At 44.6% G+C, this 20,707-nt stretch overlaps 1 protein-coding gene across 18 annotated transcripts in view; it reads left to right on the top strand.

Moving 5' to 3' along the window:
* Nucleotides 1-20,707, top strand: part of ATP6V0A1 (ATPase H+ transporting V0 subunit a1) — a 43,988-nt gene that overhangs the window by 10,850 nt on the left and 12,431 nt on the right. For 4 of the 18 annotated variants that reach the window (XM_083582695.1, XM_083582705.1, XM_083582706.1 and 1 more), the window contains exons 6-20: nucleotides 1,717-1,820; nucleotides 3,400-3,526; nucleotides 6,089-6,171; nucleotides 6,315-6,408; nucleotides 8,849-9,061; nucleotides 9,990-10,140; nucleotides 11,707-11,846; nucleotides 12,493-12,650; nucleotides 12,931-13,021; nucleotides 13,984-14,102; nucleotides 14,315-14,528; nucleotides 15,043-15,150; nucleotides 16,000-16,074; nucleotides 19,095-19,202; nucleotides 20,630-20,647. In XM_083582695.1, the coding sequence (XP_083438821.1) occupies nucleotides 1,717-1,820; nucleotides 3,400-3,526; nucleotides 6,089-6,171; nucleotides 6,315-6,408; nucleotides 8,849-9,061; nucleotides 9,990-10,140; nucleotides 11,707-11,846; nucleotides 12,493-12,650; nucleotides 12,931-13,021; nucleotides 13,984-14,102; nucleotides 14,315-14,528; nucleotides 15,043-15,150; nucleotides 16,000-16,074; nucleotides 19,095-19,202; nucleotides 20,630-20,647 (1,803 nt within the window). The remainder of the gene's footprint in view (nucleotides 1-1,716; nucleotides 1,821-3,399; nucleotides 3,527-6,088; nucleotides 6,172-6,314; nucleotides 6,409-8,848; nucleotides 9,062-9,989; nucleotides 10,141-11,706; nucleotides 11,847-12,492; nucleotides 12,651-12,930; nucleotides 13,022-13,983; nucleotides 14,103-14,314; nucleotides 14,529-15,042; nucleotides 15,151-15,999; nucleotides 16,075-19,094; nucleotides 19,203-20,629; nucleotides 20,648-20,707) is intronic. The other 14 variants (XM_083582701.1, XM_083582702.1, XM_083582703.1 and 11 more) reach the window with 6 other exon arrangements.

Genomic DNA, 20,707 nt, shown 5'->3' with positions numbered 1-20,707 from the left:
TCATAAAAGAAATTAAATAATAAACAAATGTGTACAAATGTTCTAAGTCATGCATGCTTTGTTTGAAATAAAGCATGCTGGGGGAAAAGGGTGTCAAAAGTCCCTTTTGTGGGGTTCACCCAAGGTGCAGAAGTAGCAGGTTATTTGCATTTGGAGGATATAAAATTATCTTGTTCCTCTTCAGATCTTTCTGCAAGGTCAATCTGGTCAAATAAATCGGGGCTGTGTATGTTCTGTACAAGCACAGAACTTGGTATAAGACAAGATTGTGCTGTAACTTTAGAACCTGGCTTCTTGATCATATTGAAATAAAAAGAAATAATAAAAGCCCTTTTCTAGCCATTATGGCAGAGTATTCTTGGAAGTGAGTGGGCGAACCCTGCTGAAATCTCGGAAGCCAGTGAGGATTGCTAATGAGATTTCTATTATTTGTAGCTGGGTCCTCCATGTTCTTCACCACGTACAGCTAGCAAAAGCAGAATAAATTGGACAGAGCAATCACATTTCATAATAAATCATTCATAATAGAATATTATGATGATTTGCCTAAGTTCTGATTCAGCTTGCAGAATTCTGGTTCAATTTTTTAGGCCCTGGTGTTGGGTATAAGCACCCTAAAATCCACATATTTCTTAAAGCAATCTTAAATCTTTTTTATTACTTTAAACTTTTGTATGTTTTAAAGTAGGGTTTAAATTTTTCTTGACTTTACTGTTTCATCTTTCGCAAACCACTTTGAGGTTTCTTTTTCCAATCAAGCAGTGTATACATTTTAGTAAGTAAGTAAGTCAAGCAAAGGTTTAGACCCCTCTGGTCGTGAAACTAGGCAGGAAAAATACATAGGAAATACCTGCTGAAATCACAGAAAATGGAATAGAGGCTGGGAGGCTTCCCAGGACTGAGATTCAGTGCCCTACATAACTCTTGCAATTCCCTGTTAGTAACAGAAGCAGAATAAATTACAAGTAGGTAGGCACTTTAGTTTGCTTAATCATAACCAGTGACACCTAACTTTGTTTAGTGTAGAATATGGTTTATTTTATGGCAGAATTTTGATATTTTGTTATCTTCTCCCTAAGGTTCACAGTATACATAGCCCTGTGTATATAGCAGTGTTTCTCAAACTTGAGTCTCCAGTTGGACTACAATTCCCATCATCCCCAACCACTGGTCCAGCTAGGTAGGATGATGGGAATTGTAGTCCAACAAGAGCTGGAGACCCAGGTTTGAGGAAGCTGGTATATATCATCCAGTTCTTGGCCAGACAACCTCTTGCCTTTCTTCCAACTTCTGTGTACATGTTTGCTTCTCTCTATTGAGCCTGGAGCATCTTTGCTGAGGCTGATAGCTTGCACTAGAGTACAGAGCAGCTGCATGGTGGCATTTAAAGGGGGGGGGACGACTCCTTTTTCAAAAGTCTGCAGCAGCTTGAATGAGGGATTGCCTGTTTCCCACCATATTTCTTTGGAGCTTAACTTGCAGTTTTTATGCCCAGCTTGGAAGGTCTGTGTTTCGCAAGCATCATGTCACTCTCCCTCTGTTGGCTTTCTGGAGATGCCTTGCTCACCTTTTCTTCACATCCTCCTAGAGCCTTCTCTTCTTTCATTTTTTCCTCCTTTGGTATTTCTTTGCTTCTCTCCATCCATCTCCTGGTTCCTCATCCCCCTGCATGCCACTAACTAGTTTCATTAGATGTTAATTGATTTGTGAATTCAGGCTGAATTGCATCATCAGCAGATGGCGGATCCCGACCTGTTGGAGGAGTCTTCGTCTCTGCTGGAGCCGAGTGAACTGGGAAGAGGAACCCCGCTACGGTTAGGGTACGTGCAACTTTCACTTTTCAGCAGCGTCGGTTGTGTTCTGTAGGATCTCTTCTGCGCGTCAGTCATGATTGGTTAAGGCCGTAGGACTTGGGTTTGCATTCTTCCATACTATTCTTGATTCCTTGGAGGCGAGCAAGCTATTTCTTGGTGTTCATATTATTTAGCTGAATCTGAATTAAGTTGCTCAGTATTAGATCTGATTGAACAGGATGCATCTCGTGCCAGATTGTTGACAGAAAAGCAGTTAACTGACAGCAGTTCCACTTTTGTGTTTTTGGAAATGTAAAGAACCGAATAAATATTGGCCCCAGGCTGTGCAGATAATATAGAATTTCTGTAGCTTATCAGTTTTCACTCTTCACTCTATCTCCTTGTAGTGCTACTTTGATATTTGGATAGCCTTGACAGCTGCTATGGATGCCTTTTATGTGCACCAACAATTGATAAACAGAGTTCTAGATTTACACAATAGTGGATTTTGTTCAGATTCTGAAAGGCTGACATGGAAATAATGATTTTCAGTTAAAGATCTACTAAATTTGTCCTTCTCTTAGCATGCAAAATTCAGGCAAAATGACAATCCTATGTGTTTTTCTGTCTGCATGAATTTTGTTCAGCTTCCATTCTCATGTTTGATTTCATGTAGTATTGTACTTGATACTCACTTGTTTTATTTTCTGTGGTGCATCTTAGTTTTTTTATATAATTGCTTAATCATTGTTAAATGGACCATTTTAACAAATAATGTCCTGCAGCAAATTTCCACCTCTTTGAGAATGTAACTTCTTTAGGTCTTATTTCTATAACATTTGCTAATTTTTGCCTCATCTCAGATTTTAATGCCCATCACGCTTTGAACTAACTATCTAGAACCCATAATGGTTTGAGGTTCCGAACATACAGCAGGTATACTATGTAGTGTGTAGAGTGCTTGGCTGCTTTTGTTTTTCCTTTGTCTCAACACTCAGTGCCATAAGATTATGCCTCTCTCCTTGGTGTAGCAGTCTTTGGGAGTAGACTGTAACCTATAGCTGGTCAATTCAGACACCACATCGCATATCATGATTCACAAATCCACCTCAAAGCACGGTTCCCCATCCTGTTTTGCTGGTCAATTATGAAACAAGGGTTGCCAGTTTATATGTCATGCCAAACCATAGTTCTGCTTCCTTAGCCACAGTGTGTCAAGCCTTTCTATAGGCACAGCACAAAAGAGCAAAAGTGGCTTCATAATCCTAATAATAATAATGCTCCCAACAGAATATTAAAAATAGAATCAAACATTAAAAACTTTCCTAAACAGGGCTGCCTTCAGATGTTTTCTAAAAGTCAGGTAGTTCTTAATGCTGGAAGAAACAGAGTTTGAATCCTACCTCCTTCTTTTTTTTACTAAAATTGCATAGACAGTGGCTTGTTTCCCTTTCACATTCACCAAACCGTTCATGTTGGGTCCCTCTCTTGCTTTCTGTTGCCTTTACAGTATCTGTCTGTATGTCTTCCAGGCCCTGCGCTGAACAGAACGTTGCTGAATGCGTACTAAATTCTTTTATTTTTGTGTGACTTCCACTGTCTTCAGATTTGTGGCTGGTGTGATCAATCGTGAGCGGATCCCTACCTTTGAGCGGATGCTGTGGAGGGTGTGTCGTGGAAATGTCTTCTTGCGTCAGGCTGAAATTGAAAATCCGCTGGAGGACCCTGTGACGGTATAAGGACTGCTTTTGCAGCTGTGGGCTGTCGAGATGAAAGCTTGCAGCCTAACTTCTTACAGTGTGTTCTTCTTAACAAAAGCTTGACTTCTGTTGTGGATCAGGGGGAAATCATGTTTTAATTGGATCTGAAATACAGCTTCCTGCTTGCTTTGAAGCCATTTGATAATGCCCTCATTATGTGGAGGTGTAGGATCGTGAAATTTTAAAAGTGGTCTTTTCTTTTGACAGCTTAACAATTCACTTATAGAAGTTACCTTTTATCTCAGTACCTTCAAATACATCCTCAAAAGAGTTTTATGTCAATATCCTTAAAAAGATATTCTCAGTTGAAGTTTTGGCTATGTATGGTTTTAGTCTACTAAAGAAGAACATTAACCTAGATGAATGAGCTCAAAAACCAAATGCTCTCTAAATATTGGATAGACTTGATTTAAGTACATGTTTGCATATTCTAATGTAGGTGTGCGGTAATAATTAAATTTGTCACATGTTTTAAAATGTAATCAAAACGGATCCTGAAACGCACCGTTAAATAATAATAATAATAATAATAATAATAATAATAAAAATAAATTTTATTTATATCCCGCCCTCCCCAGCTGAAGCCGGGCTCAGGGTGGCTAACAACAATAAAACAGTACAAAAGTACAGCACAAACAACACTCTAAAATCATTCATTATAAAATTAATTAATTCAAGGCACTGGCAACCATTGAGCCAGAGCTCCGCGAAGATTGCCGAGGGAGGGAGTCAGGCTGTGCCCTGGCCAAAGGCCTGGTGGAACAGCTCTGTCTTGCAGGCCCTGCGGAAAGATGTCAAGTCCCGCAGGGCCCTAGTCTCTTGTGACAGAGTGTTCCACCAGATCGGAGCCACAGCCGAAAAAGCCCTGGCTCTAGTTGAGGCCAGCCTAACTTCTCTGTGGCCTGGGACCTTCAAGATGTTTTTATTTGAAGACCGTAAGTTTCTCTGTGGGGCATACCAGGAGAGGCGGTCCCGTAGGTACGAGGGTCCTAGGCCGTATAGGGCTTTAAAGGTTAAAACCAGCACCTTAAACCTGATCCTGTACTCCACCGGGAGCCAGTGCAGCTGGTATAGCACCGGGTGAATGTGATCTCGCAGCGAAGACCCCGTAAGGAGTCTCGCTGCAGCATTTTGCACCCGCTGGAGTTTCTGGGTCAGTCTCAAGGGCAGCCCCACGTAGAGCGAGTTACAATAATCCAGTCTGGAGGTGACCGTCGCGTGGATCACAGTGGCTAGGTCACTATGACACACATAGACCTGTTTTTGTTAACTTAAACAACTAACGGTATCAACAGAGTTAGTAGTGAGGACAAATAATGGTACCCAGCCAGATGGGCGGGGTAGAAATAAATTATTATTATTATTATTATTATTATTATTATTATTATTATTATTATTATTTATTAGATAGTAAGTAGTATGGAGCTTGAATAATGCCAGCTACTCTAGAATTTGGGCTCAGGGGTTACCCTAAGTCTTGGGAAATGCTTCCAGGCAGGCTTGACTCTTGGGTGTCTTGTTTGAGAAACCAAACACCAGTTAAAATGAAGGTGAAATTAGGATTTGTGAAAAGTTCAGATGGGTGTGTGAGAGGCAGAAAAGAGGTCTCTCTCTTCCTCCCACAACACAGTTTGAAGCCCCTGGTCAAGGTTTATTTTGTTCCTACCACCTGTCTACTAATGTCCAAGATAAGCAGATCTTTTCATTTTTCCTTCATTTGCATGTCTGTATATGCTGCAGAAACCAGCTGTTTGTGGGGTGGGATATATATTTTTAAAGCACAGTCCCAGTTTAGGATTCAGAATGTCTTTGTCTTAGAGAAGGCAGTCGGAATCACAGCAATCAGCTGCCTTCATCCTTAGCAGAGGAAAGTGTAACGGACAACAAGGTTGCACCCACCCAATGTCCCTATTCTCATCAAGGCTGCACAAAAGTTTCCTAATGGAGGTAGCCCGGTGTCTTGTTCTTGGACAAATGCAGGAAGGGGGGGAAGTCGCTATCTGAGCCCAGCCAGCTGCCTGAAGAATGCACTTCTGGCCTCCCCGGAGAGTTCAAGAGTTTGGACTCTAAAGTCCACCGCATACATCAGTTCCTTTCCATTCACTCCTTTTCCTTCTGCTTGTTTACTGCAGATCACGTCCTTGTTCAGCTGCTAGGCTTATCTGCCTGGGTTCTCTGGTTACATTGCAATTCCTCTTTATACCAGCCAGACTTAATTAGATAGGGTTATTAATCTCTGCTTCTCCTCCCCTGCCCCCCTCAATTATTCTGCAAAAGCACAATGAGTTTAGTTTCAGTAGCCTCTCCCTGGAACACGTATGAGAGCCTTGCAGGGTCTGAGGTGGAACTGGATACATTTTGAAAGGCACCCTAATGCTACAGATGTTGGCAGGCCTCTGGGTGTGTGCGTGTGTAGTTGAGACCCAGGAAATGGCTCCATATTAGTGTTAAAGGTTTTGAAGGCCTAACCCCAGAAGCTTATTTCGCTGTTTTTTGAAGGTTTCTCTCTGCATTGGTTTCCCCCCTCTCTTCTAGGGGGACTATGTGCACAAGTCGGTGTTCATTATTTTCTTCCAAGGTGACCAGCTGAAAAACCGAGTCAAGAAGATTTGTGAAGGGTAAGCAAGTTGGAAATACGGGAGGGTCTTGGAGTTCAAGCAGCTCATTCCAAATTCATGTAGAGCTGGCTTTCAAGTGGTGAGCACTCCATCATATTAGCTGTGTTGTCACTTTGTCACTGAGCAGACTGTGTGCCTTTCAGATTCCGGGCGTCTCTCTACCCCTGTCCAGAAACACCACAGGAAAGGAAGGAAATGGCTGCTGGAGTCAACACCAGGATCGATGACCTTCAGATGGTATGAATGATGCGGGGGTGGGGAACGATCAGGTTTTTCCCCTTGGTGCTCCTCCTGAGCTCTGAATTGTTCTCTTTTGTGGTTTGCTATCCTCAGGGAAGTTTATCTTCAATTGTATACTCTAGTAGGGGGGTGTGGTGTTCATTGATCTAAGCGGACAGATAATTTGGCTGTGAAAGCTAACTGCCAGGTGTCCCTAGAATCAGGTGTGGCTTTAAGCACCCTCCTGTTGCGCCTGTTTTCCAGTGTCTTTTTAGGCTGCAGCTGCTGTCAATGCACATTTCTTTACTGGACAAGAGGGGTAAACTGTCCCTCCTTCTGTCGGCAAGCTTCTGTGCTGCACTTGTGAAGTTCACATTCTCAAGTAGCATCGCAGGAATTATATGTGAGCGTTGGGCATCAAGCAAAACAAAGAACACACACCATTCCTTCTTCCCAGTAATGGTCCAGTTAAGCCACCATTCCCTACTTTTGACATGTTGGCTCTGGTCCAAAAAAACCCCCTAAGGCTATAACTCTTTCCTTAATGAAGTGTTTTTTAGGCCATATCTCAGGGTAGATACCCTCACAAGGCTGCTTACAGTGGTAAACAATAATAAAAATAGGTAAAATAAAAACATCTATTTAAGGAGCTCCAGGTATACATGATTCAAAATAATTTCAATTTCAGCACTGTAATACCACCAACAGGAAAAAAGCAAGGTGATATAGATGGTTTTTAAAAATCCTGCATAAAAACGTTAATACCGATCTTAGTGAGTAAAGAATGCATAAAGGTGGGGTCACTGAAAATGCTATTGTGTGCCTGCCCAACCTACTTGATCTCAATACACAGGCAAGATCATATGGATGAAGAAGGTCCTCTAGGTAACCTGGTCCCAATACTTTTCCAGTGTTCCTTGTGACACCTGACGAAGCTTCCCTGAATGAGACATCCTTTACTAAGTCGTTTCAATCTGCTTCCCTGGCTGGGTATGCAACTTTGGTAGCCTTTGTAGACTATCTCCTCCTGGGAATTGGCAGGGCGAATTTCTCCTTGCTGATTCTCTTAGACCTTGGAGGTTTTTGGCACTGTAAGGCACCACATCTCGTTACTTGATTTGGAGCTTCTAGCGGGCGTTCAATGCCAGCCTTGAGTTGCTTTTGGTTTCTCTGGATGATTTCAGAAAGTAACCTTCGAAGAATGCCAAGCCATCTGCTTACTGGCTATTTTGCATTCAGGGGTTGCATTTGTCTCTAGCCATTAACTCTACTGGCTAGCTTCTTGGCCCAATTCAGGGAGCTAACTTAACCTGAGATACCCTAGTCTTGCAGAGCCCCTCTTCTGCCTCAACATATTTTTCTTTAGCAAAGGCCCTACTGAAGATCCTTTCCGTGAAAGAAAAAAAAAGGTAGAATTTGTCACAGTACATTGGGCTCAGCCATTGCCCTGAGGCAATGGGCTGCATTTCTTGTGGAGGTAACAAATGCAGCTCTGTTTAGCCCCCTGTAAAGCGCTATTTGTGGTTATTTGTTGGTTTTTGGGTACTGTCAGAAGCTGGCCTTGCTATAGCTTCCAGAGTGGTTATATTGTTTTAGTCTTTTTAATAGACTTATTCTGTGCATATGGTCATTTTTCACATGTAAAGTTTTGAAGCAATCTGGTCTTTTTCACAAGAAGTTGAGAAACTCCCCACGCAGTCTCTCCCCACCCCCCCATGCTGCATTTTTCCTACCAAATGCCAGCAGAGGTGGGGCAGGGGTGAACATTCTCTTACTGGGAATGCAAGCAATTTATTCTTTTGGCGTACTCGGCAGGGATGCTGTGGAATATGTAGCATATGTAACTGCAACAACACGGTTGGAACTGCAGAGCTCGTGAGCAGGGGTGGTCCTGTTCACCCCCGTTTTTCAGTCTTCCTCACCACTGCGTAGTTATCATTCCCTCCCTCTGCCTTCAGCTAAACATCTTGTTGTTCTTGGGCTGGAAGGGATTTGTGGGATTGTACCATGGAGGCATGGACATGGTTGTCTGCTGCACAACAAAAAACATCTGGGGGAGGTGGGGGGAGGGAAGATATAAAGTTTGTAGCCTGTATGGCTGCAAAAATAGGATCTGAAAATATGTGAAGTCTCAAGCTAGAGTGGGCTAAGTAAAATTTCCATAAATGATAGGGTAGATAATGATAAACGCCCCATTTGAGTCTCATCTTTCCTTGGTTAATGCAAAGCAGAATAAGCATTGCACGTTAAGACTATGGGTAATTGCATTTATTTTAATTGGAGCACGTAATTCCCTGTTTTCTGGATGCAAAATCTGTACTATCCACAACCACAGTCTTTGTTCCAGGCTTCCTGTATCTTCTGTTACAGCAGAACTCTCAGAATTAGACTGTGTTGGAATGCAGTTCAGCATCTCTTGAGCCTGGCCTTATGTGACACGGTCCCTCTTTCCCTTCAGGTGCTGAACCAAACCGAGGATCACCGACAGAGGGTCCTGCAGGCTGCTGCCAAGAACGTCCGTGTCTGGTTCATAAAGGTGCGCAAGATGAAGGCCATCTACCACACCCTGAACCTCTGCAACATTGATGTGACCCAGAAATGTCTCATTGCCGAAGTCTGGTGTCCCGTTGCTGACCTTGACTCCATCCAGTTCGCCCTCAGGCGGGGCACAGTAAGTACAATTCATACCACTCTGGCTCTACTGCTATGCCCTGAAAACACTGCTTGTGCACACTTCCAGTGAAAGCATTTTTATAGGCAAAACATGGGGGGAATCCCATTGATCTTGGAAGCAAAATCTGCTGCTTTTCCCAAAAGACTCTTGGTTTTTGGATACAGTTGTCCTGAGTCTAAACAGGACTGCAGAATAGCCGTGACTAGTTTCATGTGTGGACACAAAGTACTGCTCTGGCCTTGACAAACGTGCTTCTTCTCCAACCCTGATATTTGTGTGGATATTTCAGTGGCAATCTATCTCTTCCCCTTTTTGTCTCCACCCTCTAAACGGGAGAAGAGCACAGTGCACTCATTTGAAATCTGTCTGACTTTGAAAACAAACACGGCCTTTGGCCCAGATTCCTCACTTCTTTCTGAAGGGAAGAGACTCGCCTAGAATTTTTAGCCTATAACAAAGATACACCCACAGCTTGGATCCCCTTTCTGACTCCGTAGCGTTAGGACAACTGAATTCTTCTAGTTCTGGACTCGTTTGGATGGTGACGAGTAGATCTTTTCCACTGGGTTTTAAAAGCTCGTCTGACACGCTGTTCGTTTTCACATAATGCACAGGACATTTTAATACATGCACACCTTCCTGCCTTAAGGCACTTGACTGGGAGAGGGACTGGAATACATTAATTGATTTGCTGTTAGAGGCTCAGGAGCTAATCCAGTGCGATCTCTCTTACCTTCGGAAACATGCCTGATCATGTAATTTGCATCCGTCGGAAACAAAACGCAGCTGTGCAGGGAGCCTGCAGAGTGGCAACCTACAAGAGCTTTCTAAACGATTAGGAAAAGTGTGTGGTGATAAGTTGATCTTGGTTTCTGCTCCACAACAAGCCAATCTCTCTAACCTCCAGTGTGTTTGTGTGTAACAGGAGCACAGCGGATCCACTGTCCCCTCCATCCTGAATAGGATGCAGACTAACCAGACGCCACCCACATACAACAAGACAAACAAGTTCACCGCTGGGTTTCAGAACATCGTAGATGCCTATGGCATTGGAACCTATCGTGAGATCAATCCAGGTAATGGCGTCTGGCCTACTAAAAGCAGCCTTTCCTTCTAGCACCTGATAAATTGTTGAAGAAGCTTGATCTGTTTGTTCTCTCTGGCTTGTGCATCTGCATAGCCCTATGTGGAGAGGAACTGATGTTGCTTGGGGTGGGGGAGGGTTGACTCTTAGCAAATACGACTGCAGCATAGATCTCTTCACCACCACCACCACCACCACCCTCAGAAACTAAACAGATTTATGAACATAGTGAACCAAGTCCATATAGAACTAAGGAAGCCAAGGAGGCATGCGTCTGGGTGGGAGGCCGCCTCGAACCCCATGTCAACTGCTTCTCAGCTTCCTTCAGAGGGAGAATGGAAAGTATAATGAATAATAAAAAAGACACAAAACTTTGACTTTTAAGATATGCTCGTCAATCTTCTTGAGGCACGTGTAGAAGGTGATTAATTAATTAATAAAATAGAAAGGGAGGTATCAGCAGACTCACGGGAAAGTCGAGATTTGTAAAAGTAGGAAAAATACTTAGGGGATCCCCCTACCCCACAAAAAACATCCCACAGTTAATTAAGGGCTGAGCCTGCACAATAGGTACATAATGCTGGCTGGCAGGGTAGAACTGAGAATTGGAAAAGGATGTGGATGGCTGGAACCCTGAATAGGAACACTCCATACTGCAGTATTTTGTTGTAGCTCTCACTTGCCATGTCTAACATTCATTGTTAAATGACATCTCCATGAATTTAGTAAATCCTTTCTTGGGGAAATAGGCAGTTGTGCTAGTTCATACAGGATATATTAGCATTTGAAAAATAATTAGGTTTGAAATACATTGTCTTATCCCAAGCTAGTTAATTTCCCTTACCTCAGAAGCAGAATTGCTCCTTTGCTAGCTTAACGCAGCATCTCCTTCATGAAAACTAAGCAACTTCTGTAGAGCAGAAGGACAAGGGTTGGGGGGGGGGGTTGGTCAGAGAGAAAGAAGGCTCTGTCAGAGAGGGATCTGAGCACCAAGAAGGGGAAATGAGTGAGCTGATATGTCAGCTTACTTTTTAATCCAATTTAAATGAGTGTGAAGCTCATTTCCTTACACAAGGACTTCTGTGAAATATTGTAAAGCTGGATGAGTGGTGGCTTTTTTCTTCAGGGCAGCATAGGCTTGTGAAAGAGAGAACGTCTAGTCTTCCGAGTCAGTTGCGCACAGTTCAGCAGAACGGCCAAGTAGCATCCTACAGCCCTGAGTGGTATGAAAAGAAGACGTAGTAGTAGCCTGAGCAGAACAACTTTATTAAGGCTATTTAGTTAGGTGCATTTAGCAGTCTACTACACAGTATAATATTATCCACTTTGATATATCTAAAGATATGGCTGATATTTGCCCAGATTTCAAGTATTCATTGCATTTACCGCCTAAACAAATTGCCAGTGAGACAGTGGATTTTCAGAATGCGCTAAGCCAGCTCATATAAGGAGTCCATAGGGCTAGCGGTCCAGAACTGGTCCTGGGATGGCTGCCTCTCCCAAGAGATGGGCTGCGTTGTCCATCATGCACTTACCTTCACTTGCATCCCCCCCCCAGCTCCATATACTATCATCACCTTCCCGTTCCTGTTTGCTGTGATGTTTGGGGATGTCGGCCACGGAATTCTCATGACGCTGTTTGGTGTGTGGATGGTGATCCGGGAGAGCCGTATCCTGTCACAGAAGAGCGACAACGAGGTATTGACAGCAAAAACACACACGCACCCCAATTTGGGCAGGGTGTGGGGTTGGGAATGAAAGCAAAAGGGGAAGATCAGTCTCCAGCTCCTTGTGAAGTATTTGATTCCATCTTCAATATGAAGAATTCATTGTAATCTAGAGAATAGCAAGAATTAGCGAGGTCCTTTCCTGGCAGAGTTGCGACTTTTGCAGCCTTTAATAAGCGTCCAGAGAAAAGCTTCGCATGCTGCCATAAGGCTAGTAAGCTCTGAGAGGTACTAGAATTTGGTCTGGAAAATGGCATGGGTGCAAATAAGCTTCACTTAATTTAGTCACATCTACTGGGAACTTGTTTGGCATTCAAATTTGAAGGAAGCTTTGCACTTTCTGGTGTTTTTCTGCCTCCTTTCCCTGGGCAGAGCAGGCAGGCATTTTCAGTACTTTCTCTGTCCTTCTGGATCAGGCCTGTGGCCTCTCAAGCCCTGGAATAAGGTGGACAGAGATTTCCCTTGTCTTTGGTTACAGTGTCCTTCTCCGAGGGCTGACAGCGGTGGGGAGACAACAATGTCTTGATTATGCAACTCATATTTTTTATCTCTCTCTCTCCCTCCCCCCCCCGCCTCCTCCCCCAAATTCTCCTTCTCTTAACTTGTTTACTGGCCAGATGTTCAGCACCATTTTCTGCGGCCGCTACATCATTCTCCTGATGGGTTCTTTCTCCATTTATACCGGCCTGATCTATAACGACTGCTTCTCAAAGTCTCTCAATATGTTTGGCTCATCCTGGAGCGTCCGGCCAATGTTTCTGAAATCCAACTGGACGTAAGTTGATGAGATGCTCACAAAGGCACAAGGAAGGCCTGTGAAATGCTCACTCTGAGCAGTGTGCTAATGTGGGAGGGGTGGGTGGGAAGAGGGGGACATGGCAGGGATGCAGCGGCACCCCCTGTGTGACTAGCACATTCTCTGTGTGGAACTAAAGAACCAGAGCTGTTTCCCCCCCCTGCCCCCCAGCTGTACCGAAGATGCACTCCACTATTGTGCCTGTGTTGTACTCCTCCAGTCATTCTTTGTTTATAGCTTTCTGCTCTCTTGCCCACAGAGAAGATCTTCTCAAGGAATATCCTAGCCTTCAGCTAAATCCTGCCATTGAGGGTGTCTTCGGCGGGGCATACCCCTTTGGCATAGATCCGGTAAGAGCACCTGCTTGCAGCTACTGTTCACGAGTAGAGCTGTTTGTTTCTTGAACAGCAAGTGTAGATCAGGGTGGTAGAGTTCTGAACTGTGCCACTTCCTCTTAAGTCACTTTTTGGGAAGCCACCGTGTAAAGAACTCCCTGCATACAGTAAGCTTAGTAAACCAGGGAGGAGGCTGTGCTGAACTGTTCCCCTTCTGCTGTTGCTTTATGAAGGGAGCTTTTTACGTAGGAGAGTATTTTTTAAAAAGACTGGAGCACTACAGTCCTGAATTACTCTAGTACCTCTTTCTATAGAACAGCTCTGTCTCACAAATTAAGTACGTAGGAACCTGCCTCATGCAGAGTCAGACCATTGGTCGGTCTATCTTAGTACTGCCTACACTGACTGGCAGCAGCTCTCCAGGGTTTCCGGCAGGAATTTCTCCTAGCCCTACCTAGAGAAGCTGCGGGTTAAGAACCTGGGACCTTCTGCATGAAAGGCAGATTCACTAGAGTCAAATGTGGCATGCTACTGCTGTGGAACGGAAATGCCCTTGAAGTTACTCATTCCTAAAGTGCAAATTGTGTAGTCTGACATCAGGGAACATTAGTGGGCATTAAGGTTGAGACCAAAGTTCACAGTGGGGACAGGCCTTCAATTATGTGGAGAACACAGGGGAGGGAGATCTACCCAGACCCTTGGAGTATCCTTTACACTCAAAGCCTTTCACAGAAACTGTCTTAAAGTTGTTCCTGTAGCCATGAACACATGCTTAACATTTAAAAAAATAAAAGACACACCACGTCATGCTTGGTCTCAAGGATGCTTTATAAAGTAAAAGGAATGTTCCTAAGGAGAGCAGATTATTTTGGGTGTTACTGAGGATATTATGGGTCTGGGTGTACTTAGTTAGCTGTTTCACTGTTTGTCCTCTTCCTTGGTTCTAAACACCCTTGGGTCTTTGCACTTTGCACTAGATCTGGAATATCGCCACCAACAAGCTGACCTTCCTCAACTCCTTCAAAATGAAGATGTCTGTCATTCTGGGCATCATCCACATGCTCTTTGGCGTCTCTCTCAGTCTGCTCAATCACATGTGAGTGTGCTCATTTTAGTTTAGCAGTCAGGAGACAGGCTGAGAAGATGCAGGACCATAGAAAGCTGCCTTATACTGAGCCCAGACCTTTGGTGTGCCTAGCACAGTACGGTCTGCACTGACTGGCAGCAGCTCTCCAGGGTTGGAGACATATCTCTTGTATCCGTTGATTGAAGGCAGGGTCTTATATTCCTTCTTTGCATATCTTCTAGCTACTTTAAGAAACCTCTGAACATCTACCTCGGGTTTATCCCTGAAATAGTCTTCATGACATCGCTGTTTGGCTATCTGGTCATCCTCATTTTCTATAAGTGGACAGCCTACGATGCTAAGAACTCCATGGATGCACCAAGTCTTCTCATCCACTTCATCAACATGTTTCTCTTCTCCTATGATCCCAAAGAAAAGATGCTTTATAGGGGACAGGTAGGTGGTTTGGTGAGGGCAAGAGCTGTTTTGCAGAAAGCAGCACCTTCCTTGTTCTGGCTTTAAGTGTGTGTGTGGGGGGGGGAATCTACTGCTGAGCTGGGAGGGGCAAGAATCCTAGAATTGGAAAGGATCCTGAGGATCATCTAGTTCAACCCCCTTCAGTGCAGAAATATGCAGCTGTCCCATATGGGGATCGAACCTGCAACCTTGGCATTTCAGCAAGAACTACTCCTTTGCAAACCACATGAAAACATGCAGAAGCTCCCATTTGTTGTGAGGTTTGTGCAGGAGCACACACATCTGTACCTGCTAGCATTCATGCAATTATTTAGAATATGAGTTTTGATTTAAGAGCAAGTTTCTAGACCCTGTGGCAACAGGGAAGTGTGGGCAAGTTCTCCTGAAAGAATCTGAAAGGGTTCTTCACTTAAACACAGGCAGGAGGGCTTAGGGAACTGGATGTGCTTGCCTGTTGGTGATAATCTCACTCGCTCATCTCTGTTCCCCACAGAAAGGGCTCCAGTGCTTCCTGGTTGTGGTAGCATTGCTGTGTGTGCCGTGGATGCTGGTTGCCAAACCTCTGGTCCTTCGCCAGCAGTACTTGCGAAGAAAGCACTTGGTGGGTGAATCTGTTTTTCCCTCTTTCCTTTGTAGGTCTTATTTGTTCAGATACTAGAGGCTTAGTCTGGATTTCTGCGACGGAGATCTGCATCCAGATGGAGCTCTGTTAGCACTTCAGTCCTAAGCATACTTTCTTAGAATGAAAATGTACTGGAATCATTGCGACTTACTTTCAGGTTTAGGATTGCAGTTTAAATCCTGCTTGCAGGCAGAGGCACAGCTGTAATTTAGCAAACAGGCAGCATCTCTCATGACCACTGGTCGCTTTCTGGATCCATCCGAAATCCTGGTTCATATGCATGCATTTGCCACCCATGGCCGGGATCCACAGAGTTGCTTTAAGTGTGCCCCAACCCACTGGGATTTTTTAAAAAACCCTTTCTTTTGACCATCCGGCCCCTATTTCACAAAAGAGGCTTTTGAATCTCCCATTTGGTTTCAGAAGAGATTTGCCCATGTAGAGTGAGACGTTGCTGCTCAAGGGAGCATGAGCTCAAGCAGCCACTTGGGAGTGCGGAACTGGTGTGGTTCTGCTGGAGGAAAATAGCCTTCCATCAGCAGAGACATTCAGAATGGTTTAGTCCTAAAACCCGTCGTGCAGCTGGTGACGTTAAACTTTTAAGGACACCAACCTGCTGCTGTGATTCTCCAGAGACATGGCGGCTGTGGTGTTCTTGTGGCAAGCTGTTAAAGATGCAACAGCCCTTCACATTGCAGCTCGGTTAAAGACGCTCCCTCTTCCTTCTCTGACCATCTCATCTCCCCATGACCCCTCCATTCGTCTCCCTTCTTTTCTCTTTGTTTTTCTCCTCCTTTTCCCCTTTTCTTTCCTTCCATTCGCTATCAGGAAGGGCAGCCCGTGGAACCCCCTGTCAGCCCAGCCCAGAGTCCGCAGGCAGTAGAGGCAGCGGCGGCTGCAACAGTGAGTGGATTAAAAGATGCCAAAAGGATGCACATGGCGAGAACGGGAGGTGCCCAGGGGCCTTGGAAAGTATCTGCCCCGAGGAGGAGGAACGGCACAGCGGCCCTTTCCTCGGAAAGATACGTTCCAAGAAATCTCATTCTTTCCAAACCCTACACTCACGTGCTCAGGGGACACAACGCAACCGTATAATGTGGTTGGATTTCAAACTTTGGTGTGTATGCCAAGGGTCTCCTGCAGTTGTGCTTGGCAGAGGACTCTAGGCAGTGCTCAAGGGTGTGCTGCCCTCATTTCCTTGGAGTGCTGTCCGGGTTTGTTGGGGCCAGCCGCCTTTCTTCACAAACTGAGTTGTATGTGCGCATGTCTTGGGATGTGCCCAACTCTCCTCTGTGGATGCACACTGCAGGGGAAATTGGCAAGGATGGACAACGCTGCCTTATGGGCAGCTTCCTTGTCATTATAAATGTTAATTGTGGAACTCCTACTAAGTGTCTAAGGAACCTCAGAGTTCCTGAGGCACACAGTTTGAAAACCACGGTTGCAGCATAAAGAGATTCTTCGCCCTAGTGTGTGTATGTGGGGGGAAGCCCCCTCTTTCCAGATGCCAAGGCCCTTGGCTTTTGCATAGCTGCCACTTCTGTGGCTTTCCTCCCCTCCCTTTCTTCACAGTCCTCCCCAGGATTTTTGTCTCTCGAGTACGTTTTTAATTTGCATCCCATGTTTTCAGAGTGCCATAATTGGTGGTGTCTCTCAGCAATGCCATCCCTTCTGAGTTCACGTCTCTGGCTTTCACCAGTTTCTTGCTGCCTGCTAGCTAATGGTCGCTTTGGGAATCCTTGTGGCAGTGCACTGAGTTGCCGGCTGCCCACTTCAGTGCTGTTCTTAATTGCGCCCACAACTCTCTGTGCCGTTGTGACAGTTGTAGCCTACCTACCGATGATTGCTGGAGAGCAAAACAGCTGTTTGCATTTCGGTATGCTGTTGCACTCCAGAAAGTCTTCTGCAGTCAGCTGAATGGCATGCCAGGTTTTTGGAACAAAGCACGTGATTAGTGCTGTGAAATTGGGGTGTGGTATTTAGCAGTTAACCCGGCAAAAAAAGTTGTGTGTTCTACAGTCTTGCTGCGAGAACATGGAATTTGCTGCTCATGAAAAGTCTGGTAACTTCAGAATTTCTTGCTTTCATGTGGGAAATGGTTTTAACCCTCAAGGCTACAAAGGCGGGTTGAAGGACATAGGACCAGAAAGACCATTAGCCCAGCATTCTTTCCAGATGCCTCTTGGAGCTGGCATGCTTGAACCTGAAGCTGATAACCTTCTCAACATCTGGTATTCAGAGGTATACTGCCTCTGAGTGTGGGCGTCCCATTTGACTTTCAAGTAACTATCTGTGAAATCGGAAGCCAATGGGATGGGAATATCGCTAGGGCGAGGGTTTCTAGTGCAGCCTGCAGATTCCACAGTATGTCCCGTTATAATAATAATAATAATAATAATAATAATAATAATTATTATTATTATTATTATTATTATTATTTATACCCCGTCCTCCCCAGCCAAGGCCGGGCTCAGAGCAGCTTACAAGCAACAATAAAAACAAGTTGAATAATTACAACTTAAAAACAAAATTAAAATACAACATTTAAATATTGAAACATTAAAATATTAAAATGTAGCCTCATCGCAGGAGGAGATGGAAAGGAAAAAAGAAAGAGAGGGAGGGAATCAAATTGGCTCCAAGCCAAAGGCCAGGTGGGACAACTCTGTCTTACAGGCCCTGCGGAAAGAAATCAGATCCTGCAGGGCCCTGGTCTCATGAGGCAGAGCGTTCCACCAGGCCGGAGCCAGTGTTGAAAAGGCCCTGGGCTCTGGTTGAAGCTAATCGTAACTTCCTTAGGGCCCGAGACCACTAGGGTGTTGCTATTTATGGACCTTGAGGTTCTCCGTGGGGCATACCGGGTGAGGCGGTCCCGCAGGTACGAGGGTCCTAGGTCCTAGACTTAGAAACAATATGGGTTTCCTTTTTGCCAATTTTTTATAGAATAAATCTATTTCTGAAAGCAAAGGGTGTACACACAGACAGATCTATGTTCTTTTTAAAAAAAAATACTGATTAATCTACATTACAAAGAATCCCTTATGGACTTATCAAAGTAAGTTGCCTCTAAGAACAATCTAGTTATTAATGTATTCCTTCCTAGCATCTGATGACGGCTGCAGACATTGGAGAGTCTCAAATGGCTGAATGTATGCCCCAAAAAGGAGTGACTTGGCCTGGCCAGGCCTCCCCATGTAAGGACAGGTCTGGTCTTCCCTGCTTGTGTTGTTGAAGAGCCAGACAGTGTCAACCGTACCCAGCAGCAGAGTTCAGGAGGCTTTGCGTCCATTTCTTCACTTGCTAACAGATTATTTATTTCATAGGCCACTGATTGCATCTTTCTCTAGGGAATATTGTGAGAGTTCTTGCTGATGTTGCAAACATACAGCCTTTTTTTTTTTTTAAAGCATTTGAGATTCTTGATTCCTGGCTCTCCTTCTCTCACTTCTCCTCTCTCCCCACCCTTCCAGCCCCTAACCCCTAGTTTCCCATTTTGAGAGGTCCAGTGTCTGGTAAGCTCTCTACTTTAGACTAATGTTGTTGCGCCAGCTTTTGCTGCCTTTGGATTCGTAGCAGAACAAGCCTAGGCTGTTCTGAAGAAGGAGGAGCCCTGGAAAACAGACCAAAGCATGCTTTAGTAGCCAAAACACTTTAACAAATTGCTCAGTTCTTGATGCTCAAAAGTGCTGGAAACCCATAATTTGTTGTACTGGTACCCATAATTTGTTGCCTGAGGCAAGTCTCTGTCTCTGTCTCTGTCTCTCTCTCTCTCTCTCTCTCTCTCTCTCTCTCTCTCTCTCTCTTTTTCTCTCTCTCTCATATGGTAGGGCCAGTTCTGCTAATGGCCCTGCATGCCAATTCCATACTAAAACATGAACCGATTATGTGTCTCCTCTTGTTTTCTCCTCTGTTGTCTGCTTTAGGGGACACTCAATTTTGGTGGGATCCGTGTGGGCAATGGCCCAACTGAAGAAGATGCAGAGATAATACAGCACGACCAGCTCTCAACCCATTCGGAGGAGGGGGAGGAGGTAAGACCTCCCGTTCTTTCTTTGTACAACAAACTTTCATTTGGGAGATGTTACAAGAAGGGGTGGACCTTTTATGACTCTCCTTACATATATTACCAGATCAGACCAGGCCTGTATCCATTTACCCTCTCTTTCAGCTGACATTTACTCAAACTAGCCAAAGCAGACTGCTTGGAAACTGTGTTGCCCCAGTAACTGTTTTTCTTAAGACTAGGGAAGCTCAATTTGACACTTGGGAACACTTCCTGTAGTGTCTTTGTTCTGGCACTTGGAAAAACCTGTGGGCAGCCCCCTTCAAAAGGTGGTTGTAATAAGCTGAGGCTGTGTCTTAAGTTCTCAATAGTTTGTGGTGGACGGGGGGGTCCCTTTCAAGGCGGGTAGTAAAGACCAGGTCAGATTTGAGGGTCTGTTACAATCTCCTCGCTTCCCCATGGGAAACCTCAGAATGGGCTGCATCACTGCTGCCCTTGTTTCAAAGAGAACTGAACAAGGGATCTTCCATTCAGTTTGCTTGTCTGCATGGGAGAAGGTCTTCCGATTTTTCCAGGCAGACCACTATGTCTCAGAGTGGTGGGAGGTGCATCTTAGCTGTGCAGGCTCTTGTTATCCGCTGTTTCAAGAGGGCATCCTTGTACGCTACCTTTGTGTACAAGGCAATCTTACTGAGATGGCTTAGACCCCTGAAACATTAATAAAAACTCAAGCATACAGGATCTCTGGTTATAGTTGGTGATGTGGCAATTCAAAATGTAAGCCAGTTGAGCAGTGTAATGGGTCTTGTCCTGTCCTGAGGGCTGCTGTCCTAACAGAGGTTTTAGCCTTCATATAAAATGAGCATTCTCAGGGTTCCTTGCTGGAAAGCAGTTTTAAGTTCTGAGAATAGGCATTGCCATTGGTGCAAATGTATGAACCTGCCATATCTTGAATCAGACTGTTCCACCTAGCCTTAGTGCTGTCTACTTTTGATTGACAGTGTCTCTCCAGAGTGTTAGGAAGTCTTTCCTAGCTCTACTTCCTGAGATCCTTTGGAGAATCCCTTAGAGATGCCAGGGATTAAATGCGGGTCCTTAATGCATGCAGAGTGTGTGCTCTTAACTTTGAGCTTTGACACACACACCCCTACAATGCTTGGTACACTACAAGCTTTCAGAGTTTTTCACAACTGGTACACAAGAAGCACTGTAAAACTAGACTAATATCCCTCAGATTGTGGTGATAGGGCTGAAACTGGTTGGTTTGGCAAATCAGTCTTGGCCTTCTCTCCCTTGGGGAGAAGTCACAGTTGTTACCAATGCAAAATGAAGTGGAATGCAGCAACAGCGATGATAGAGCACAGTTGCATTTTAGGATATTGCACTGAAAGAGGATATGCTCTTGTGTTATCAAATGATGCATGACCAAACCAAATATTCCCTTGTGTTTTCAAGCCTGCCGTGGAGGAGGTGGTAAGCCTGTAGCCAGTTTCTCTGTCTGTCTTTATCCAGATCATTGCTCCCATCACTGTA

The sequence above is a fragment of the Podarcis filfolensis genome (genome assembly GCF_964270895.1).
Source record: "Podarcis filfolensis genome assembly, chromosome: 13".
Lineage (NCBI taxonomy): Eukaryota > Metazoa > Chordata > Lepidosauria > Squamata > Lacertidae > Podarcis > Podarcis filfolensis.
Note: the sequence above shows the minus strand (reverse complement) of the source record. Positions and strands in the feature narration are given on the sequence as shown.